The 25,202-nt window shown below is 41.3% G+C and overlaps 3 protein-coding genes across 5 annotated transcripts in view; 1 reads left to right on the forward strand and 2 right to left on the reverse strand.

Annotated features, from left to right (window-relative positions):
* The window catches only part of LOC133261670 (lysine-specific demethylase 4D-like), a 29,096-nt gene extending 28,127 nt beyond the window's left edge, over positions 1-969 (reverse strand). The window contains exon 1 of the mRNA XM_061440174.1: positions 884-969. The gene's annotated coding sequence lies outside the window, so the exon portion shown is untranslated. The remainder of the gene's footprint in view (positions 1-883) is intronic.
* Positions 1-971, reverse strand: part of LOC133261671 (lysine-specific demethylase 4D-like) — a 38,081-nt gene extending 37,110 nt beyond the window's left edge. Inside the window, exon 1 of the mRNA XM_061440175.1 lies at positions 884-971. The gene's annotated coding sequence lies outside the window, so the exon portion shown is untranslated. The remainder of the gene's footprint in view (positions 1-883) is intronic.
* Positions 972-3,020: 2,049 nt separating this feature from the next.
* On the forward strand, positions 3,021-11,976 carry CWC15 (CWC15 spliceosome associated protein homolog). 3 transcript variants are annotated; one of them, XM_061440176.1, is made up of 7 exons: positions 3,021-3,124; positions 4,446-4,584; positions 5,190-5,302; positions 5,901-5,989; positions 7,400-7,513; positions 10,365-10,483; positions 11,515-11,976. In XM_061440176.1, the coding sequence occupies exons 2-7, from the start codon at positions 4,454-4,456 to the stop codon at positions 11,642-11,644; spliced, it is 696 nt and encodes a 231-aa protein (XP_061296160.1). In that variant the 5' UTR covers positions 3,021-3,124; positions 4,446-4,453; the 3' UTR covers positions 11,645-11,976. The 3 variants fall into 3 exon arrangements, with proteins under 3 accessions (XP_061296160.1, XP_061296162.1, XP_061296163.1); XM_061440178.1 differs by having other exon boundaries at positions 3,029-3,655; XM_061440179.1 differs by having other exon boundaries at positions 3,056-3,149.
* The last annotated feature ends 13,226 nt before the right edge of the window (positions 11,977-25,202 follow it).

The following is a 25,202-nucleotide window of genomic DNA, read 5'->3' on the forward strand; positions in this document are numbered from 1 at the left end:
CCACTCCAGGACTATTGCCTGGAAAATCCCATGGACAGAGGAGCCTGGCAGGCTACAGTCCATGGGGTCGCAAAGAGTCGGACACGACTGAGCAACTTCACTTTCACTTTCAACAGCGTGTTCACCTCTTCCAATACACGGAAAGCTCAATGTAAGGACACAGTCAAAAGCAGCTCAGTACATCTGCTGGGGAGAGATGAGGAGTCCTCTGAGAAAAAGAGCTTCTATTTTCTCAGGGAAGTCAGATGATTATCCATTCCTGGGAAACAAAATGAAGGAAAGAAGGATGGAATAGGTGTGTAGATTTGAAGAAAGGGGAATGTTGCAAATTATAATAATGCAGAGTGGGAAAACAAGCAATTAGGAGAGTGTAAGAGGATTGCTGGGTAGAATAAAGGGCTCACCTAAATTTTTGTGTAAATGGGTTTAAAATGAGGATTCTTGGTTATGTATGCTTTTTGCCAGCTGAATGGGCGAATTAAGTTTTTAAATTAATCTTACTTTATCTAATATTTTCAAGTCATTTAAATAAAAAAATTTTAGAGTTTTGGCTTTTCATTAATATTTTAAAATTATTTAAGCAAACTTTTTAGTTTCTTTTCCTTATTAATACTTTCAGACCATTTAGGCTAAAGCTTTTAATTTTGTGGGCTAATTATATTTAAGTTGGTGTTAATGAAACTACAGGGGTGGTTATACAATCATGGTTGGCGATCAAAAGATTATGTGGTTGAATGGGAGACAAACGAATCCAGGTGACTGACTTGGGGCTGATAAGTTGGAATATATTAATAAAAAACCAGGAGTGTTTTCTATATTTGTGTCACCACCTTGCCATTTATGTCATTCCTCCACTTCATTCATTCATTCAACAGATACTTACTCAGAACCTATTACATGCCAAGCACTGTTCTATATGCAGAGGATACACCAGTGAACAAGAGAGACAAGGTTTCTGCTTTCCTGGAACTTATGTTCTAATACAGGAAGATAGACAATAATAATAAAAATATTATTAATAATAATAATTAACATTTGTTTAGCAAATATTGTTTGCTGAGAATTTTAAGCACTAGTATTAATTCACTTAATTCTTATAACATTATGAGGTGGAAACTAGAATTATTCCCATTTAATACATGAGGAAACTGAGGGCACAGAAAGGGTAAATATCTTGCCTGAAGTTAGTTAGGAAAGGGCAGATCTAGATTTCAGAACCAAAACAGGCTGGCTATTAGGTTCCTTTCTCTTAATGACTTTGCTATGCTGCCTCTCAGACAAGAAACAAGGAAATAAACAATGAAACAATAAATTCAGAAGTGTTTAGTTAACATAGGGTGATGTGATGCTATTTGTGTACTGGCAGGATGGGGGTGTAGATGTCAGGGGAAACCTGAGGAGGTCGTCTTTGAGTTGAAACTTGAAGAACGGTAATACTGAGGCACATACGACAGAGAAAAGCTAGTGCAAAGAAATCTAGTTTGTGAAACAGACACGCAGTGTTGCCTGCGGCTAGAGCTGTAGGACGATGATCAGAAGTGAAGCCAGGGAGGTAGGTAGGAACCAAACCCTAAGAACTCTCAGGTCAGGTCACATTAAGAAATTTGATTTTCATTCTAAGTGCAGTGAATTTTTATGCAGAACAGTAACATTACCTGGTTCACGATTTTAAAAGATCACTCTCACTTTTATATGCAAAGTTAACTGTAGGAGAAAAGTGGGAGCAGGAAGATCATTAGGGGACAATTACACTCCAGGTAGAAAATGATGGTGGCTTGGACTAAGGCAGTGGAATGAAATTGGGGGTATATGCTGAAAGTAGAATTGGGAAGACTTGAAAGTAAATGAGATGAGAAAAGTGAAGGAAAAGGAATTTAAGCAGGAGCCCTGGGATTCCGGTTTGAGTAACTAGCCTGATGGTAGTAGTGTCCTTTACCGAGATGTGGCAGGTTAGGAGAGTAATTAATACCTTTGGTAAGAAAAATCAAGATTAGCAACTTGAATTTTATGAGGGAAGGGACTTTTTCTAATGCTTTGTTTCATTTAAAGTTCAAAGAAAGAGTTCTGGGGGCGTGAGTGGGGGAAGCTTTTTTCTGTTCGATGTTATGAGCTCTTTACATTTGAAACTAAGGTCGGGGGAGTTGAATTTTCATTTGTTTAACAAATATTTACTGAGCACCTACTGTGGCCAAGGATTATGTGATTAGATACCAAGTTGAACTAAAAAGGCAAACAAAATCCATGCTCCCAGAGGGCTTTTGGTGGGGGAAGGAGTTAGGACGATTGGTGATTTTTTAATTTTCCTGTTCGTTACCTTATGAAAACTTCACCTAACTCATGAGTAGCCATCTTACAATAGTAACTGCGTCTAGGGCTCCTGGCAGTTGGGCCACCGTTCTAAACGTTCAGTGTCGGTTAGTATATAAATGAATCTCGATAAATAGTGACACCTCCCCTCCCACTAGAACTTAGGCTTTTTTAAAAAGTAAAAATTTTAACGAACATTAAGAATACAACCTTCGTTGTGAAGACTAATATTTTTGCAGGAATGGTACCTTTATAAAGATCGTGGTTGCCCCCGTACATATTTGTTCTTTCTTCATATCCAATTAAATGCAAATACTACTTTCCGTAGCCCAACTCTCTAGGCTTGTTGGGTCTAGCTCAGGAGAAAGGAAGCAGGAGCCGTTGGATTTAAACAGTTTGGTGTAATCCTTTTCTATGCTCTCTCGCTAGCCGGGGACTTGGTGTCGGCTACCCGGGGCTCTCCGTTCACGCAGTACCGGAATGAAGGAATCTGGGAGGGGGTCGGAAAAGGAAAAGACGGAAGAGACATTAATTGGCTCCCGAAGCTACAAAACGACATTCAAGGTCTACTCTAAAGCACTGATTTCAAACGCCCGCCCCCTGGGCTGTTTCAGCCCCGCCCCTTGTGTCGTCACTTCGACTTCCATCTTGGTCTCCGCTGATTGGTCCTTGTGTCCGCGGGCGGCTGAAGAGCTTGGGGTTTGCTTCCGGGTCTTGGGCTCTTTTTTTGGCCGCGGGTGCAGAGGTTTCTGGGAGCGGAGAGTCATGATGGCGTCTGTATGATCTCCGGAGGTAGCGGCGTCGGAGTTCGGCCAAAGTGAGCGGCAAGAGGAAAGCACAGTGTGGGTTGGACCGTAAGGGGCAGTTGGCGGCGGAGGCAGAGAACCCGGTGTGGGCCCTGGAGGCGCCAGAGTTCCAGACGAGGAAAGTCGAGTGTGGGTGGGACCGGAAAGGGGCAGTTGGGGGCGGAGGCAGAGAATCCAGTGCGGACCAAGCGGGCCCCAGAGGGGCCGGACGGGGAAAGCGGCCTGTGGGTGGTGCCGGAAAGGGCATTTAGGGGCGGAGTCAGCTAACCCGGTTTAGGCCGCGGAGGCCCGGGTCTGCCGGTGGGGAGAGCCGGCTGTCAGTGGGGCCGGAAGGGGCAGCTGGGGGCGGAGTCAGAGAGCCCGTAAAGGCGGAGGAGGCGGCGGAGCTGCGCACTAGTGGTGGGGCTCCGCGCCTAAAGACCGTGTCCGTGGTCTCCGGCCGGCCGCCGAGAGCGCAGCGCCAAGGCATCTTTGCAGAGGGCCACCCCTCGCCCCCTGGGATAGGGGTAAAGAGTCAGCGAGTTCCTTGTGACAGCCCGGAGGTGAACGCCCCGCCCCAGGGATGACTATCTTTGGAGGGAGGCGGCGGTGCTCCCCAGCGGCCTGCAACGCTGTTTCTGTGTCTCTCTGGATACATCGCTCTCCCTTTTTTTTTTTTTTCCCGGAAAATCTAGAGAAGTATATCATTTCCCCCAGTTTCCCCGACAGTTGCTTTTCTGACGCTTGAGGATGTTTCAGTAACCACAAACGGGTCCCTAATTTTTGGTTATTAGCGTTCTTTGAGGGTGGGCTCTTGTGTTTCCAGCATTTCTTAAATTGTAACTTGGAAAAGATCTGATTTATATTATGTTGGCTGCTGCTGGAGGAAATTTGATCAACAAAAGATTGTTGGAGATATAGGCCTATGTAACTGTCACTGAAGTTTAACACACTTTTTTCCTAGAACACTCAGTAACTTTGTCGGTGATTTTTTTTTTTTTAAGATGTCTCTGCTTTTGTAGTTGTTAGCCTGTTCTGCTGTGTGAGGTTTAGATGAAATGAGAGTAAGGAGTCTGGTGGCATGAGGTTGAGTGGAGATGTTTAAAACTCAGACATGGCTGTACTGTATTTTACAAGGGTTTTGATGTGTCAAGTCTCCTGATTTAATAACCTTTTGAGGAATATCCCCATTTCACAGATGACAGAAACTTAAACTTGGTGGATTGCCAGGGGTCACTGATGTTTGAGGGAATGAGCTAGGGACATTATTTCACAAGGATGGATATAGATTAATGCTTTTCAAAATGAGAGTTTGTCATATTGAAAATAACTTGGCACTGTTTTTCTTCAAAGCATAAAAGATGACAACAGCAGCTCGGCCAACTTTTGAACCTGCAAGAGGTGGAAGAGGAAAAGGTGAGGGTGATTTGAGCCAGCTCTCAAAGCAGTATTCAAGCAGAGACCTACCCTCTCATACAAAGATAAAATATAGGTAATGAAACCTTTTATTTTTTGTTTCACAAGCAAGACCAAATCTGTTAAATGATGTGGTCATGAGATAGCGTGTTTGGGTTATTATCACTCAAGTTATCTATTTTCATAGGAGTAGAATGTAGTAGTGTTTCTGACACCCAAAATTATGCTCCATGATTTTAAGATGCTACCAGATATTCCTTAAGCAGAAATTCCAGTTAACCAGGAATTTCTATATGTTGATTGAACAATGACTAATAATATATTCTCTCAGGAGGAACAAGCACTATCAATACTGATCAGTATGAGATTAAAAGTGTTGCTGTAACAAGCCCTGAGTTAGCATACTAACAAAAAGTAAAGGCGTTTTGATCAACCTGCTGCCTTACTATGGGAAAGTATGTTGATTTAGTTTGAGGTTCTTAAAGGTTGTTGATTTAGTTTGAGGTTTTTGACATCACAGGATGCCTGTTAGTAACCTTCGGATAATGATTTTGTTGATTCCCCTAGTGGAGTTTTCTGCTTTAGGGACTCAGGATGAAGTTGCGTTTCTTGAATTGTCTTCCATTACTACAGCTGTGTGTTTTTTAGAAGTGACTTTGCCTTGTCTTGTTTCTACTTTAGACAGACCACTCAGGATGCCCCTGAAGAGGTTCGAAACCGTGACTTCAGGAGAGAGTTGGAGGAGAGAGAGAGAGCTGCTGCAAGAGAAAAAAACAGAGATCGGCCAACCCGAGGTACCAATTCTATCTTAGACATCTCTCTCGTAACATTGTGTTGACAGTAGTTTTTCTTTCATGTGGTAATAGGAATGGATTATCATTTTTGTTTGTTTGCTTTTAAATGTGCGGTGAAAGCTATAGCAGTTTCTTTAAAGATTGGATTGGATTGATTGGATTAGATTACATTGGATTGGATTAGAGATGATAATGAAATTGATACCAATTTCATCTTTTTATGTTTCTGTTTTAGAAAGAGCTAGGGGATATTTAGCAACTGTTATTTCAATTCAGATTAAGGAGGTTTTGACTATTTACAGCAGCCAGACTTTTTAAGGCCCCATGGTTTCTGTCTTTGAAATTCTTCCATTTTTATTTCTAGCATGTGTAAACTATATCCTAAATTTCCTGAGGCTACAGTTCCCATACTAAAATCAATACTTTTGTTAACTCATTCAGCAAATATTTGTCAAGGACTTATTTGCCTGCCACTGTTGTTATAATCCTTACTGTCATGTTTAAGACCTAAAAGCTCTTTGTGCCCCCAAGTCCCTAAAATGTTACAGGAAATGCAGGATTTGATTCAGTGAGTTAACTAATGTTTGTTTTCTCCCAGAACATACAACCTCCTCTTCAGTGTCAAAGAAGCCTCGACTGGACCAGATTCCTGCTGCCAACCTTGATGCAGATGATCCACTAACAGATGTATGTTTATTTCTTCCTCTTATCTCCATGTAGTAATTTACTTACCATTTTTCTGAAATACTTTTTTTATTCTTTTAGCTTTAAGAAGCAATTTGTATTTACGTACTGTTATTCAGTTACAACTCTGACTTCAGTGCTAAACTTTGTAGTCTATTTTAAAACAAAGAAGGCATTATCTTGTTAATCACATTTCAAGTTTGATCTCTGGAGAGCCAAAAAGGTGTGCTTCCCTAAAAAATAATTCCTGGTATTAAACCATGGAAATTGGCTAGCTCTACCTCTTCAGACTGGGCTCTTCATCAATAGCATCCCCTCCAGTGAACATAGGGACCTTTCCGTATTCTCAACCAGTGATGCCCCTTCCACATGTTCAGTGAGCATAATGGCTCCCTCTGTGTTTAGGGAGACATGTGATCTAAGTGGAAGGCTTTTAAGGATTGGCACTTTCATTAACATTCAAATTTAGGTCCCACTAAGTTTGCAGTTTTCTATGTACAGGGAAAAGTCTTCAAGGGTAGCATCTAATTAAGCATAGCATAGCACAGCATAGCAAGCTAGCAAGTGACTGATCAGATCAGATCAGTCGTTCAGTCGTGTCCAACTCTTTTCGACCCCATGAATCGAAGCACGCCAGGCCTCCCTGTCCATCACCAACTCCCAGAGATCACTCAGACTCACGTCCATCGAGTCAGTGATGCCATCCAGCCATCTCATCCTCTGTCGTCCCCTTCTCTTCCTGCCCCCAATCCCTCCCAGCATCAGAGTCTTTTCCAATGAGTCAACTCTTCGCATGAGGTGGCCAAAGTACTGGATTTGCAGCTTTAGCATCATTCCTTCCAAAGAAATCCCAGGGCTGATCTCCTTCAGAATGAACTATATGTTAGTAATTCTATAATTGATTGACTAAATTAAAAATTAACATAGTAATTCATATAAGGAACTCAGTTTTAAGTGAGATTTAATGGTTATTCATTTGAAATTATTTTACTCTGAGAATTTAACACCCTTTTTTGTACTTTAAATTATCCTGATTTCCTAGTTGTTTTGAGCAATATAAAACTATTTTGATCCTCAAAGTATGTAGTTAGTGTGTGTCAGTATAAAGTGTTCTTTTTCTAGTTTTACAGATATTTTCGTATGTAAATTCTTGTTCATGTAAATTTGAAAGATACTATTTGCTGCTATAATGTTTAAAATATATTTAAAAATACATTTTAGTAAGTAATCATAAGCTACTTGTGAGGTTTTATTTTACTTTTTGTTTGGTTGCTGATTCTAATTGTATTTAGCTACATTTATCTTTCCCAGGGAAAATTCCTGCTCCAAAGATTCGATAAATGCCATTTTTATGGAAAACATATGACTTATGCCTTATGTCTAACCTCCTGGGCCATCACCATTCTTTTTTAGGAGGAAGATGAAGATGAAGATTTTGAAGAGGAGAGTGATGATGACGATACTGCAGCTCTTCTTGCCGAGCTGGAAAAAATTAAAAAAGAAAGAGCTGAAGAGCAGGCCAGGAAGGTAAAACCAACATATTAAATGTTTTTGCATCTTCTTTACTACATAAACTATAGCAGAAATGTTTTTTAATTTAAGTAGTAGCACCTTATATTAGAAATCATCCTTGCCAGGTCTAGATATTACAGCACCTGTAGGTCTATAAATCTGGTAAATTCAGTGACATCCTAAGTCTCCTGCTGCTGCTGCTAAGTCACTTCATTCGTGTCCGACTCTGTGCGACCCCAGAGACAGCAGCCCACCAGGCTCCCCGTCCCTGGGATTCTCCAGGCAAGAACACTGGAATGGGTTGCCATTTCCTTCTCCAATGCATGAAGGTGAAAAGTGAAAGTGAAGTTGCTCAGTCATGTACGACTCCTCGAGAACCCCATGGACTGCAGCCTACCAGGCTCCTCCGTCCATGGGATTTTCCAGGCAAGAGTACTGGAGTGGGGTGCCATCACTTTCTCCCCTAAGTCTCCTAGTTCTGTTAAAAATTCTTTTGAGATGGTTCACACATGCTTTAGGCCTAATCATTAAATTATTCTTCACTCATTTATTTGTGAAAAATAAATGAGTTATTTATTTAGTCAATGTCTGTTAAGTGTCAGAAGAATCAAAGATGACTAGATATAGTCATTACCTAGGAAGAACCCACAGATATAATGAAGCCATCTTTACCTCTGTCCTTGTCTTCTGCCCCAGCCTTCTTTCCAGGTACTTGCTGAGGCTATCTGTCAATAAATTTTATGTAACCTAGCTTTTCTGAGTCCCCACTCCATTTGGAAGGAAAGAATGTCTAACTCAAAAACAGATAATTAAATAGGATCCATGGTATGTACCTTTATTGCATAATTACCCATAGTAGTAACAATAGTAGTATTACCCATAGTAGTAACAAATCTTTAGAAAGATTACTCTGGCCAAAGTGTGGAGAATGCAAGAAAGAACTCATTAGAGGGCTGTATCAATAATCCTCATATCCTGTTCCGAGATTCTTGCATGCTATCAGGGAGATAAAATTGACCAAAGAAGAGGGACCAATTAGCTATGACAGTTCCTGGGTCTGTGTGAGTGCCATGCACTAATTCAGGGAACACAGAAGGATGGGCATGTTTCAGTGGAGAGAAAAGAAATGATGAGTTATATTTTGAACATGTTGAATTTCGCACACTCAAGTAGATCTATTGTGCCTCCACTTTCAACCAGAATAGAGCACTTTTTTTTTTTTTTTTATTAAGTGGGCTTCTGTGTAAGATTTTATTTGAACCAAGAATTGTTCTGTTTAAAAAAAGGAAAAAGACTGATGTAGGTTAATGCTTGGAACCTAGGGAGGTAGAATTCATGTGGGTCAGAAGGGCCAGGGAAGAATTGAGGAAAGAGGTAGAATTGGGGATAGGCTTTGAAGACAGCTAGAATTCAGATTGGAAGAATAAAAACATTAAAGATACAATTCGTGTCAAAATTTGGTATAGGATAGCAAAACTCCAGTAGAACTATCAGACCATTCTTACATCTGCACACCACAAGAGGGCAGTTATTCTATTCCAAATTCTTTTGGCCTTCCTAACAGCTGTGGATATAGAAAGAGACAATTAAATGCATTTGGAGCATAAACGTATCAGACAGAAATTCTTGGCAATTTTGCAAGATCCATCTGATTTCTTTGTACAAACATGTGTTGGTGTTTTTTGGAGTCAGAATGACAGTTTTGTACCTATTTCCTTGTCTCGCTTTCTAGTGGCACCTCTAGTGGCTGAGGTGTTTGAAAACATTTTCAAACCAGTCAGCCTATGTTAGGGGCTGGGAAACTTCCTATAAAGGACTGCTGCTGCTACTGCTTACATGTCCGACTCTGTGTGACCCCATAGATGGCAGCCCACCAGGCTCCCCCGTCCCTGAGATTCTCCAGGCAAGAACACTGGAGTGGGTTGCCATTTCCTCCTCCGATGCATGAAAGTGAAAAGTGAAGGTGAAGTCGCTCAGTCGTATCCGACCCTTAGTGACCCCATGGACTGCAGCCTACCAGGCTCCTCCGTCCATGGGATTTTCCAGGCAAGAGACTAGATAATAACTATATTAGGCTTGCAGACCACATAGCCTCTGTTGCAACTTTTCAACTCAGCTGATTGTAGGATAAGCAGCCATAGGAAACATAAATAAATGAATGAGACTGTTCCAGTAAAATTTATTTACAAAACAAGACGGTTGGATTTGAGTAAACCACACGCTGTCCATCCTGTATACCTGTGGTCATGAAACCATGCACCTGGTACTTGAGTCTGGAAAGAGTCGGCACCTTTTTTCCCCAGTGCTATGTGTGGCAGTCAACCAGTAACTCTAAAGGAAATAATAGGAAACTGCTCTTGGTTAATAATAACTTGTCACCAGTCCTAGAGATGCTAGTTTACATTGTTATTGAGTCAAAAGATTATTTATAATCTGCTGTATTAACCCTTCTTTAGAAATTGAGATAAATTGCTTTGCCTAATGTGTCTTTTTGATGTTTAAACATGTTCTTAAATGATTAGAATGTTTAGTGATATACTCTCTTAAGCAATTACGTAATTTTGTATGTAATTCAAGAAAGAAAATATGTTTAAATAAATATGCAACCCAAGAATTTCAGAGTCAGAAAGAGACTAATGAGTGATAACAAACATGAAATATTTATAATGAAAGTCCCAAATTATTTCAGTAGGACTTTTTTGGTATATCTTTAAAAACAAAAGCAATGCTATCTTGATGCGTATCCCATCTCCCTCTAAAAATCCTAACAGTCTTTTAAAATATGAGTTATGATAATAAGATTGACGCCAGAGTTAATATAAGTAAATGAATCTTTTCCTTATAAATCTTCCCATATTATTGATAGGAACAAGAACAAAAGGCTGAAGAAGAAAGGATTCGTATGGAAAACATTCTGAGTGGAAACCCTCTTCTTAATCTCACTGGCCCATCCCAGCCTCAGGCCAACTTCAAAGTTAAAAGAAGGTATTGTACAGTAAATAAGTTTGGGATTTTATATATATGTATACAGTACAGATTATATATAAATACAAGTTGTATGTGTAGTTTTTTGGTTGTATTAAACTATATGGTGGTTCTACCTTGTTTGGTACAGATAGAAATGTTTGGAGGTTGAAACATCTCTTAATTTGCAGATCATGTTTGACCTATCTCTGCTCAGCTTTTCACATTTCTCTGCACTGCGCCAGTGATGATTTAAAACACTTTTCAAAGATGCCCATGTTCTTTGCTGATTTTCCATGTGCAGTTTCCTCTGACGTGCGTACATCCACACTCACACACATTGTGTAGCCTTTCATTTGATATATACTTATGAGAACTCATATATTGCATGTATGAGTTTGTGTTGTATATGCTAGATGATATTTTGAAATAATAGTCTTTATTTTCTCTAAAATATGTGTTTAAGCCCATCCCGGGCTGCCTGTTTGTTTTTTTTTTCTTTAAGTTTATACATTATGAAAGCCAACCAAGAGAAGCTTAACTAGAGTTCTGCCCTAAGCTCTTCAGCTGCTCTTTCCTTGTGGTTAATGTAGATGTGGGCCAACATATGAGCCTTAATTATTATACCCTAATAATTTCTTCTTTTGTCCCTACATTGTTAAATGGTTACAGAGTATATATAAAATCCTTAAAACCACATAATCTAACTATAGTGACTTGCCCAGTTATCCTTGAGACCTGTTCATACTAATCAGGGTAATGCCAGGTTGCTGCGTCTTTGTTTTAGACCTGAAAACATTAAATATTTATGCAACTTCTGCTTTTTTAACTCAAAGTTTCTTATACTGGAAGAATAAGAATGTTGTGTGTATTCTAAAATAGGGATTACTCTTCCTGTTAAAAAAGCAAGCCAACCGCCTCTTAAAAATTACTTATTCTTTTGGGTATAATTGCAGCATCAAATGATGTGCATGTTGAGCATGAGGAAGCTTTGCAGTTCACATAATGTTTTTAGCTCTTGATACAGGTATTGTTCTATTTTTTTCTTTCAGGTGGGATGATGACGTTGTTTTCAAGAACTGTGCAAAAGGTGTAGATGATCAGAAGAAAGACAAAAGATTTGTAAATGATACGCTTCGATCTGAATTTCACAAAAAGTTCATGGAGAAATACATTAAATAGTACAGTTTTATGTGCTGAATTGAAGGCTATAAAATGTAAATGATCTGACTTCATTTTGATTTATTTTTCTCTCCCACCCCTATCTAAATTGTGTATAGGCTTCCCTAATTTTTAGTTCCAAAGTATCTTTTCCTTTATTGATTAATTACTTGATAAGGACTTGGGAATTGGTTTAACCCAGTTTCCATCTCAATATTTCCAGTCATGTGTTTTCTCTTAAATATAGGAAAAGAAACCTTGTAATAAATATTTTTAATAATCCAAATAGCCAAATCTGTGTCCCCAACTTGTTTGTTGAAATGTATGCAGCTAGTAAAACATTGCATATTTTCTTCTGTGTGTTGTATTTCTTTGTAAACTTTTTCTCCTCATATCTCAAGTCAGTTAATTCATGATGTCTCCTATCTTTTGAAAAGTGTGATGAAAGATTAAAGGGATTCCATTTTGGACCACTGTGTTGGTACAGAGGAGTGTTGTCAAGCGGAAAGCACCCTGAGTGCGTGTGTGAGGGAGCATGGGGCCCCTCTCACTTTGGGATTGCCCCTTCTTTTCTCTCAGCCCCAGGTAAGAAAGAGCTTCTTAAGTGTGCCCAGGAAGCATGTGGCATTCACCTGTGTTGTGGATTCGCAGCTGCCATGTTTCTCTTGAGGGAGAGCGAGTTTGCACACTGATACTCACTAGATGCAAAGCCTGGGAGAGTTTAACATCAAACAATATATGGAATAAAACTTTTAGAAATACGAGGATATGGATACAGGAAGTGGGAGTGTTTACACAGCTGGGAAATGAAGTTTTCCTAAACCTTGGCTAGGATTTTTAAGGTTATCATTTTGATAGAAAATGTAAGACTGGGAATTGAATCTTTTACAGATAGAGACCCATTCATAGGATTCCTCTATTGTAAATGATGTTGAGCTTGGTAGGGTTAGAGGTAAAACCTTTAAAGCAAAAATAACTTATTTATCACTGGCATTTATTTAAACTCCCTTCTCTAGGATCCTCAGTGGAAGCTTGGACACAGGTTAACCTGAGTCCAGAGGAGAACTGGAATTACAGCCCAGGTCTTGACCAAGTTTATGCCCTGTGTTTTTGGGTTTTTCCCAACTGAGCAATTTACATTGATGTTTGAATACTTTGACAAGTGTTTTTTGTTTTTTGTTTTTAATTTGGCTGTGCTGGGTCCTAGTTGTGGGATCTAGTTCCCTGACTGGAGATCAAACCTGGGCCCCCTGCATTGGGAACATGGCGTCTTAACCACTGAACCACCAGGGAAGCCCCTTGACTAGTGTTTTTTAAAAGCCTCTCATAATACTGAAATGTTTTTATCTCCAGCTTTGAATTTCTAAAGTGCCTTCACATTGATTTTCAATTTTCTTCATAGCAATGTTGATATAGGAAGGAAATACTGGGTTATTCAAAGCTAAGGAAATTCAGGCTGTGAGTGATTGGATCAGTAATAATACGTGGTGGGACACATTTGAGTGCTAAAACTACGTGAAAATGTGCTTACAGAGGTGAGAAGCATTATTTAGATTTCCAAAACTAGTTCTTGGGGTAATGGGTAAAGTCTTGAGGAAAAGAAGTAGCAATTAATCATAATAAAACTTTTTAATATATAAAGGGCTTATAACTCATACCCAAGGGCCCGATCTAGGTGCATACACCCTTATTCTGAGATCCAGTTACTTCAGATAACCTATTGGAGCCCAATAGATTCAGGAAGAATCAAAGTAAAACTAATTTCAATGATTTCTTTATCCATTTTCCTAATATTTTCCAATGTGAGACATTATGTAACTGGTCATAGATCAAGGGCACACATAAATGGTAGTTTCAGCTCTCAGATTTATAAAGGCAGTATCAGCCTTCCTAGCAAAAATGCCTAACGTTCTTGCAACACATCTTGCATAGGTGTGGCTGAGGAAACCGTCTAATCCTGCCAAGAGCCGGGACTTGGAAGCAAGATGGACCTGAATGTGAAGCCCAGCTCTGTCACCTCGGGTTCCACTAAAGTGAACTAGCTAATATTTGCAAATGTGCTACATGCATGTAATCAACACTGCTCCCTGTAAGGCAGGTGTCATTATTTTCTGGGTTTTATAAACAAGGAAATTGAAGTTTATAAGAGAAATTTAAAAACAAACCAAGTCATAAATCTTTAAGAGAATAAAGCCAAGATTCAAACCTTGCAGTGTCTATTTGCAGCCCATCCTCTTAACTGCTTGGAGAAGGAAATGGCAACCCACTCTTGTGTTCTTGCCTGGAGAATCCCATGGACAGAGGAGCCTGGCAGGCTACAGTCCATGGGGATGCAAGAGTTGGACACAACTTAGCAACTAAACTACCACCACCACCTCTTAACTGCTACACTTGACTTCCTCTTCGTGTGAAATAGCCCTTCTGACATTTCTCACCTATGAAACAGCAGTAACCAGGGTGATAAGGCGGTTTGATGGGAATCAATTTAAGGTTGAGTACCTGGCAGATATATAGTAGGGATTTCACCCATGTTTTCTTTCTACCTGCCTCTTCTAGCATGTAGCATGGGCTGCCGAAAAGTTTGAATGCCTGTTGTTTGTTCTATCATAAAAATGTGTGTGTGTGTGTGTGTGTGTGTATGTGTTAGTCACTCATTTGTGTCCGATGCGACCCCATGTACTGTAGCCCACCAGGCTCCTTTGTCCATGGGATTCTCCAGGCAAGAATACTGGAATGGGTTGCCATTTCCTTCTCCTACAGTTTTGAATTAAGAGGTTCCCAATTCCTTCAGTGGAGAAAGCAATGGCAACCCACTCCAATGCTCTCGCCTGGAAAATCCCATGGACGGAGGAGCCTGGTAGGCTGCAGTCCATGGGGTCGTGAAGAGTCGGACACAACTGCACGACTTCACTTTCACTTTTCCTTTCATGCACTGGAGAAGGAAATGGCAACCCACTCCAGTGTTCTTGCCTGGAGAATCCCAGGGATGGAGGAGCCTGGTGGGCTGCCGTCTATGGGGTGGCACATAGTTGGACACGACTGAAGCGACTTAGCAGCAGCAGCAGCAGCAGTGGTAAAGAATCCACCTGCTAGTGCAGGAGACTCAGAAGATGTGGGTTTGATCTCTGGGTCAACAAGATCCTCCAGAGAAGGAAATGGCAACCTACTCTGGTATTCCTGCAGGAATAATCCCATGGACAGAGGAGCCTGTCAGGCTACAGTTCATGGGGTCACAAAATGTCAGATGTGACTGAGCACCCTCTCAACCCTTCAGAGTTTACCTTGGGTTATAAGTATGGCCTCAACAGGGATTGATTGGTTTTGCTTGGTTACTAGGATTAAAAACCCACCAGGGACTTCCCTGGTGGTCCAGTTGTAACACTATGTGCTCCCAAAGCAAGGGGTCCAGGTTCAATCCCTGGTCAAGGAACTAGAGCCTACATGCTGCAACTAAGACCCAGGATAGCCAAATAAATAAATTTTTTTTTATAAAGTAATAGAAACTCAAGTGAAATAAAGGTTTATCTTTTTTATTTTTTGGAATTGAAATATATATGATTTACAAAGTTGTGTTAGTTTCAGGTGTATAGCAAAGTGAATCAGTTACAACCTTCTGACTTTGTCACAGGGAAGGGTTCTCATGTCTTCCTGAAATTTCCTCAAGGCTCACACCTCCTTGAAAGTCTAACTCTTGGCCTCAGAGGCCTATTTCCAGAGTGTAGGTTAAATCAGCACTGGGCGTTGAGTCACTCTCTGGAAGCCTTGACTTCAAACAAGCCCCAGTGGAAGAAAAAGCTGTGGATGAGGGAAAAACTGAGATAACAGAAGTGGCAAAGCTCACAGAGCATCGAAGTGCGAGCCCTGGGTGGTGGGCCCTACATACCAGGCTCCCTGCCTCCCTCCAGCCCCGGAAGAGCTGCTCCCTTGCCACTTTACTGTTTAAAGCCTTCGACAAACAATGAGGAAAATGATGGAGAATTATCTCTGTCAAGATAGCTACAGAAAATGTAAAACATATAGTCATAAACCTAATAGGAAATGTGGGTATATTCCACTGCAGGGCATTAATAAAATACAATAAATGTAGCAAAATATATATTCCTGGATGGGATGATTCAATAATGGAAGATACAAGTTCTCCAACCCTTAAAAATTTTATGAAATTTCAGGAGGTTGGGATATTTTTAATTTATATTTTGACTAAATTTTTAACATTTTTCTGTTAAAATAAGTTTGTAAGAATAGCCAGGAAAAAACCTGGCAAAGAAATATAGTGAGAGGGATTTTCCCCACCAATAAGAAAAAAAAAATGTACAAAGAAACCAAAACAGAAAAAGACACATGTACCCCAATGTTCATTGCAGCACTATTTACAATAACTAGGACATGGAAGCAACCTAGAGGTCCATCAACAGAGGAATGGATAAAGAAGCTGTGGTACATACACACAATGAAATACTACTCAGTCATAAAAAGGAACACATTTGAGTCAGTTCTAATGAGGTGGATGAAGCTAGAGCCTATAATACAGAGTGAAGTAAGTCAGAAAGAGAAAAACAAATACCATATGTTAATGCATAGATGTGGGATCTAGAAGGATGGTACTGATGAACATGTTTGCAGAGCAGCAACGGAGGTGTAGACAGAGAAGAGACTTATAGACACGGGTGGGGGAGAAAAGGGAGAGGGAGAGATGAACGGAGAGAGCAGCATGGAGGCACATACACTAACATATGTAAACACACAGCCAATGGGGATTTGCTGTATGACTCGGGGAACTCAAACTGGGGCCCTGTGATAACCTAGAGGGGTGGGGATGGGTGGGAGTTGGGAGGAAGATTCAAGAGGGAGGGGACATATGTACACTTACGGCTAATTCATGTTGATGTACGACAGAAATCAAACCAATATTGTAAAGCAATCATCAATTAATTAAAAATAGATAAATTTTTTTTTAATGTATTGGAAATTTACGAAAATTAGTGTGGTGCTGGCAACAGAATAGAGAGATGGAAAAAAATTGAACATAATAAAAAGTCCAAACACAAATGAGGTACCTAAAATAATTTTGTAGATAAAAAAAATTTTAACAAGAAAATCAATGGAGTCATTTGCAGCAATATGGACGGACCTAGAGATCATCAGTACTAAGTGAAATAATTCAGAGAAATAAAATATCATATAACATGATATCACATATGTGGAATCTAAAAAAAACATACAAATGAACTTATTTACAAAACAGACTCACAGACATAGAAAAGTTTAGGATTACTAAAGGGGAAAGAGTAGGGGAGGGATAAATTAGGAGTTTGGGATTAACATATACACACTACAATATATAAAATAGATAACCAACAAAGACCTACTGTATAGCACAGGGAGCCATATTCAATATCCTGTAATAGATAAGAATTTGAAAAATAACAGATATATGTATATGTATTAATATAACTGAATCACTTTGCTATATACCTGAAACTAACACAACATTGTAAACCAACTATATTTCAAAAAAAAATCAATGAAGAAAGAATGAACTATTCAGTAAACGGTGTCAGTAGAGTTAATGAATAAATTAGGTAGAAAATACACACTAGTGTCAAACACAAGGCCAGAGGAAGACAGATACATTCAGCCAGTAGAGAAAGAAGCCCTTTTTAGATTGAGAGTTTAGTACTTTCACAGGGGAAGGAAGTAGCCAAGGGTGCAAGCCCTCTGGGCCCCTTGTGCAGGGAAACCCTGAAACAAAAGGGACCAGGTGACGGCAGCACTAAAGCCAGACAGCCTGGTGCAGAGAAGCCAGTGTCAGTCACATTTTGTTCCAGAGCTTCCAGCTGTGCTCTAGGGAGGGGAGGCAGAAAGCCTCTGGCCTCATCAGAACTGGCCATGGGAAGCACCCCTTAAAAGACAGAGAATCAGGTGATAAATAACCCTGTAGCAACTCAGGCCGGAGAAGGCAATGGCACCCCACTCCAGTACTCTTGCCTGGAAAATCCCATGGACGGAAGAGCCTAGAAGGCTGCAGTCCATGGGGTCGCTAAGAGTTGGACACGACTGAGCGTCTTCACTTTCACTTTTCACTTTCATGCATTGGAGAAGGAAATGGCAACCCACTCCAGTGTTCTTGCCTGGAGAATCCCAGGGATGGTGGAGCCTGGTGGGCTGCCGTCTATGGGGTCGCACAGAGTCGGACACGACTGAAGTGACTTAGCAGTAGCAGGCATCTTAATGGAGGGAAGACATGTGCTGTCCTGGGGGCCAGCACAGAGCTTTTCCCCTAATAGCTGCTTCACAGTCCTCCAGGATAAATTTCATGCAGTTTAAAGATTTAAAGGAAAAAACTAAATAAATGTACGGGTGAAAAATATGGCTAAAATATGTGTTTGAGTTGAGATGGACTTTCTATGAATGACATGGAAAGCAGGAAATATTTTGTAAAAAAGCTGAATTAATTACTTTAAAAGATTTGATAGCTCAAAGAACTTAAAATGCCATTATTGAATTTTCTTACTTAGCGTTTTTGTGTTCTTAGAGTTTCATAGTGACTTTCTTTTCTTCTCTATTGTCTTCATTTAAAAAAAATATTTCATTGTATAAGATAAGCGGTCAAATTCTCTCTCTCTTTCCCAGAGTCTTCCAGATGGAGTACTAGTTCCACCGTGAGTGTAATTATAGGTCAGCTTTTCATTCTTTCCCAGATAGAGTCCCCTATTTTCAGTGTCCCATGTCTACTTCCTTCTTAATTTGTGCCCCCTTTTTTTTTCATGGAGTACATCCTGAAATAACTTCCTAGGAAAGGATGAGTGAGGGGTAACATATCTGAGTCCCTTATGTAGACAGCTAGCTTTATTCTATCCACCTCACCCTCTCCCACCGCCACACACACACACAAACCCTCAATTGATAGTTTTCCTGTTGCTGTTCAGTCACTAAATTATATCCAGTTCTTTGCAACCCCATGGACTACAGCACGTCAGGCCTCCCTGTCCTTCACTATCTCCCAGAGTTTGCTTAAACTCATGTCCACTGAGTTGGTGATGCCATCCAACCATCTTATCCTCTGTTGCTCCCTTCTCCTGCCTTCAATCTTTCCCAGCATCTGGGTCTTTTCCAATGAGTAGGTTCTTCTCATCAGGTAGCCAAAGTATTGAGAAGTGTGGTTTGAAACAAACTTCTCTTAGAATTTAAATGCTTTGTTCCATTTTCTTCTAAATTTCAGCCTTCTTGAAAATGCTAATGCCAATTATTTTTGTGTTCTTTTATATATGTCCTAGTTTGAGTTTTGTTTTGCATCTCTGCAGTCTCTTGGGATATTCTGTCTTTCTTTTCTGTTCCAAAATCCCCCAGTGATATATCTAGTTGTGTGTCCATCACCACTTATTATGTTTGACTCTCAGTGAGTCCTTTGGCGATTCACAGCCTGCAGCTCTAGTAAAATTTCTCATCCCTCTGAAAATCTGTTTTCTCCACTTCCTCTGTTCATCTTGTTCAGAATTCCAACTCCTTGGTAAACTAACACTTCTGTCCTTCATTTTTTCTCATAATTTGGTCTCTATCTTATTGTTATACCTTCTAGGGCATTTTCTACTATTTCTGTTTCAATTATTTCACTGAAAATGTTATTTTTTTTGCTTAATTTTGGAAATCATGTCCTAGATTTTCAAGGTGTCTTTTTATTCTCTGAACTTCCCTTCTGTATCCTCATGATTCTCATCCTTGGCTGCACATTAGAACTACCTGGGACCTTTGAACACCACTGATGAGGCCATGCCCAATCCAGTTAAATCAAAATCTTAGGGACTAACTCCCAGGCAGCCATACTTTTCAAAGCTCTCCAGTGGATATCGATTTTTGTCTTAGTTTGGGAAACATTGCATTATCTTGTTTCTGTCTTGACCTAAACTATCTTTTTCACCAATATCATATTAATATTAAATATTACATAGTTAATTACCTATTTATCTATTTATTCTATACTATCTACTCATAGATAATCCTTGCCCTATATTTAACAAGTGTAACTCTCAGGCAATAGTCTCAGGCATACAAATATATAAATAGCCATAATTGAATTTAATTTCTATTTCCAGCCTCTTGGGCAGGTTGAAGAAACTCAAACTGAATGAACTAAATTTATTTCAGTTCCAGGTTTAGACATGTAGTATCTATTGAATCTCCCTTGGGTTACTTATAAAGGAAAGGAAAGAAATGCGTCTGGTCACTTTTTTTAAACCAAGGTACCTCTTGAATAAATTACTAGATGTCAAAATGAAGTGATGTCAGCAAATTTTGCCTTTCCTCTCAGCCTTCTTTATGCTAAGAAACAGATGTCATTGGTTCAGATAACACACATATATCAATACACATATCCTGTCTTTTTTAAAAGTTCATTTGTGCCTTTGTCTTATCCCTTCGGTAGACTGGATTTTTTCCTCTAAAAAGGAGGAACTTCATGTTATGCATTTAAAGTCTCCAGTATGTTACATGTAACAATCATTTTTTCTACATTGAATACTGTCTTTGTGACAGGCTAGGACCTGGGACCCTCTGTTGAAGTGCTGCAATGCTTGAATGTGGACAAATGTCTCCTCGGGCAACAAAATATAAAGAAACTGTAAGGGACAAAACCTAATTGTGTGCATGCACAGTTGGGGTGAATCTGGACAATAAGGTATAAGGAGACCAAAAAGTCCAGCTGCCACTTCAGAAGAGTAGGGAGCAAAAGCAGGGTACTGTGCATGCCCCCTGCAAACACACCACCTAAAGTGGCGGGCAGACCCCTTAAGCCACCTCTCCAGTCTGACCCGTGGGCACATCCCTACCTTCATCCCAAATAAGGAACCAACTCAGCCCTCCTCAGGGAGCAAGATAACAAGGAACCTGTCAGATGTTCTTGTTCCCCTCCTCCTGCAGCAGAGGTCCCAGTAAATCCTTGCCTGAATGTCCTGTCTGGTCTCTGATTACTTTCTACTGATTAAGGAGGCAAAGAACACTGGTCAGTAACATTTGGTGTAGGTATCAGTGTGGATGTTCATAAACTAGTCTGTGCTCAAAGTAGCTATAATAAAATGCTTTTAAAGTCAAGCACACACTCCCACAGACACACTTTCTCTTAGACACACACACACACACACACACACACACACATCTTTTTCCCCCAACCAATTCCAAACTTAGTGCGTGATGCTTCTACAAGCTTCGCAGGTGGCTCAGTGGTAAAGAACACACCTACCAAGCAATAGACTCGGGTTCCATCCTTGGGTCAGGAAGATCCCCTGAAGAAGGAAATGGCAACCCACTCCAGTATTCATGCCTGGGAAATCCCATGGACAGAAGAGCCTGGCGGGCTGCAGTCCAAGGGGTCACAAGAATCAGTCACAGCTGAGAGACTAAACAACAACAATAATATCCCAATTGCTGCTCCATGATCCAGGAGGGGGCATGCTGTTATGACGGCATCAACTGCTCCCTCTATGAACAATGCTGTAATAAATTCAGGGAAGTTGAGCAGGGCTCTACTGAAGACATTTGGGCAGTTGCTCCAAAGTTATGATGAGTCCACACAGGGCAGGATAATGGGAGTATGGGCATCAGACCCTGACTGAAGCTGCCTTATTGTCCCCTGGCTGCCTGCATTTTTGAGAATGCCCTACTTGGATGCTTCTTGTATGGCCTCCCAGAGGGTTGACCGCTCATCCTTCCTTCCATTCCATAGTCACCTCTATTTAAGCCTCTCCTGCCTATTGCCTTTAGCAGCCTCCTCCACACTTAACGTTCTGAGGAAGACTCACACAGAATAGCAAATGCACAGTCCCCTGAGTTTTGAGAGTTCTGCAGCTGATGGATCATGGTGGTGTGGAGCTGGGTACAGAAAGAACAGAGTTGCTCCACTGGGTTACACTCTTTTAGGAAGCCACAGTACGGCTTTATGTGGCTGATCCCCACAACTCCATCTCTGGCTTATGTATTTCTACTTCCCCCCATCTACATCTATTTCCCAAGCTTCTGTTGTTTGTTTCCAGTCATCTGCTGAGCAGTCAATCAGAATCTCACATTCAACAGACACATCCAACCCAGCACCCTGCCTTTTGCCAACATCATGGCTTTGGGCAGTGCTGCCACTTCTTCATTAATTTCTGTGGCATTTAAATGACATACATGTAAAAAGCCTAAATGTTCACTAAATATTAGTTCTCTCTCCCTCCTTCCTTTCCTTGATTTCTTCTCTCTTTTTGGAGGAAGAGAAGTTTCACTTTAGGGGGAACACTCTCACAAAGTTGCCAAAGACAATGTACTTGCCCTTAAAAGTAGACAGAAAAGCCAAGCTCCAGAGTCTCAAGAGGAAAGTGACACTCAGAGTTGATACATTTTACTGCCCTTTTATTGACCAAGACTCAAGGAAGAGGAGCGATGAACTGGGTGTGAGGAAGGAAGGAACTGGGTTCATCCTGGCTGTCCTGTCACTAGCTACAAGGGGGCTCCAGTCCAGAGTCTGCTGGAACTGATGCTGCCCCTCAGGACGCTGGTCAGGCTGCAGAAGGCGGAGTTGTTTGAGGCCGTCGAAATCAGAGGGGAGAAAAAAAAAGTCAAACTCCTCTTGAGTTTCAGTTTTCTTCCACTTGAAAATCACCAAAGGCTGCAGGCCCATCTGTCAGCCCCTGAAGAACCACATCTGTCCTTCCATTATCTCCTGAGCTGGGTCATTGGGAAAAATCTCATAAAACATGTGAGGACACAACAGAACTATTTAATAGGCTGTCAGAAGCCCTAGAGCACCAGGGCCCGGCAGGAAAGCTGGAAGATCGCTCAAGGAAGGCTGGGAGAGGGAGGAGGTGGGAGGAGGGATGTTTGTGGTTTTGAAGTGGAAGAGAAACAAAAAAAGATATGCGGGAAATAGAGCTAGAATATGTTTTGCTTATAATAAATAGTGAGGCAGTGCTTTTAGAGAGTGTGTCTAAAAACTGCTTAAAACTGAGCACCTATTGTATGTAAGACGCTTTCTAAATTTGGAGATTCAAAGGTGTTCAAGACCAGGGCTGGCCTTCTGACACAGCTGTCTGTCTGTCTGGAGTCAGACAGAGGCGGGCTCCAATCAGAGTTTCACTACTTACTTGACTTTGGTTGAGCAATTTCATTTCCCCGAGTCTCAGTTTGCTGATCTGCAAAGTGGGAGTAATGGCCCCATTGGGGAAGAATAAGACATAACGTGTGTAAATCTCTTTGCATCCTGCCCTACCTGGTAAATGACCAACACACCTCAGTTTTCCCCTGCCCCGCCCCAAGTCCCCCTTCCCTTTCCATCAACAAATTGTCTACTTACCTCACTGCTGTGTTCCCAGTACCCAGAGGAGTACTTACTGGCACTCAGAGAAGGTGGGCATGGTGGGTTGTCCAAAGCTGCACTTTGGGAGAAATAAATGAACATGTTCAGAGGAGAACAAGAGAAAAGTAGAAAAATGGGGAACGGGAACTGCTGGAAGAATTCCACAGTCAAGAGAAGGGAAGGCGTAGGGCTTGGTTAGAAGGGCAGGAATCCTGTGTTCATTCGTGTAGATGGCTGTTGTGTGGATGGGGAGGGAGCCTTAATGGTTGCAGACCCAGGCACAGATTTCAGCATCGTGCCAGAGCCATCAAGGTGCAGCGATGCTCCCTCCAGTGGGGTAAGGGGTGAGCTGGAGGGTGGCGGGTGGAGTTATAAGGAGGGGGGTCATAGGTGCTGCAGGCTGGCAAAGAGGAGAAACGACCTTTAACTTTTACCCCTTTCAGCACTGAAGACTCCGAGTCTGAAAATCCTACTCTATTAGAAACACTTACTCAATATCTTGTAATAACCTATAATGTAAAACAATCTAAAAGAGTCTAGTGTGTGTTAAGTTGCTTCAATCGTGTCCGATTCTTTGCGACCCTGTAAACTACTTTGGGATGCGCTTCTCCAGGCAAGAAGTGGCCAGGCCCTCCTCCAGGGGATCTTCCCCACCCAAGGATCAAACCTGTGTCTCATGTGTCTCCTGCAGGGGCAGACAGGTTCTTTACCACTAGAGCCACCAGTGCAACTTTGTCATTCACGATGATGATAACCACCGTTTAACTCGGCCCGTGTTGGTCTGCTCAAAGGTTCCAGCAGGCTCCCTGCTTCCAGCACTCACTCACACTGTCCCCCCTCCCTCGAGGGCCACTTCCCTCCTCCCAAACTGTCTTTCCAAGTCATGCCCATCCCTCGTGGTCCAGCTTATGTCTATCAGGAAGCTTTCCAGAGCCCCACAGGGGCAATCGGCATGTTCCTGACCCTCTGTCCACAGCATCATCTTTTTAGGTGCAGTAGAGCTCTCCAGGGATAACTCCCTCCCACCCTAGATTAGGAGCTTCGGGCCTCTCTCAGAAGCCTAGTCTTACTCTCACTTCTTGACCCCTTCAGAGTTAATGGATGCTCAATATTTGACTTTTACTTGCCTGCAGGGCAAGTAACTACACATTATCCTCTCCCCTTTAAATACAATCAAACAAAAGAAAATGAGAAAGCAAAACCAAAAATCTGGCTTGCGTGACTTTCTGTGTGTCTACTTCATAGCCTCTTCAAATTCTGGGTCGATGAGAAGGAGCTATTACTGACCAAAAAAAAAAAAAAAAAAAATGTACAGACTAAAAGCTGGAAATTAAAATTTGTTCAGTGGCCTTACTGATGGCTGTAGCCTGGCATGTCAGCCTCTCAGATCACTCTGAGGGACTGTTCCAAAGAGGTAAGGGAGGAGCAAGAATATATAGGAGCTTTTGCAAAAGTAAAAAGCAACAACAAAACCCCAGGTAGGAAAAACGAGAAAAGATTTCTGCTAATGACACATACTCAAAAAGACAGACGTCTCAAGGTAATGAATCTAGTACTCTTCTGTGTATGGGAAGGTGCAAGAGTCTGGGCATTTAAAAATCATTCTTTTGATATTCGTCGTAACTAGCTAGGGCCAGTATCCTGTTACATTCCATCCCTCAGGGCGCACCTTGGGGTGGTGGCAGGCACGGCAGTGGCGGATGGCTGATGGCCAGACATCTTCTATTTTCTGAAATGGCAGGTGACAGCCTTTGCCCACACTATGCAACTGTTAACTGCTTAGATTGACTGCCAGACCGCGATTACTCCCTAGTCTCACGTTCCCAAATACCACCTTTACTCATTTGTTCACTGTAACCCTGACAAATCTCCAGCGGTGAGGAACACAGTTTTATGTATTTGGGTTCAAGTTCTGGCCCCAGCACATTCTAACAGGGTGACCTTCAGTAAGAGAATAGACCGAGGGGACTGTGCCCAGGTTTCCCCCGCTGTCACACAGAGCGGATGACAAACTTGCTCTCAGGATGAGGTGAGAATCCAATAAAATGCCAAGTGCTTTATAAGTGTTGGGAGCTAGTGTCGTTAGTATTTGGTGCAATCATCCCTTCAGTGTTGATATCAAGCAGAGCCCTCTGGGGCTCCTGGGCACAAAAGCCTTTCTGTGTCCCCCATTTCTTTGATTACAGGTAACAGGCTTCTTTCAGCCTCTCTGACCACCCCAGGGTTCCAAGTTCCAACTGGCAGAGTCAGGCA

The sequence above is a fragment of the Bos javanicus genome, chromosome 15 (assembly GCF_032452875.1).
Source record: "Bos javanicus breed banteng chromosome 15, ARS-OSU_banteng_1.0, whole genome shotgun sequence".
Lineage (NCBI taxonomy): Eukaryota > Metazoa > Chordata > Mammalia > Artiodactyla > Bovidae > Bos > Bos javanicus.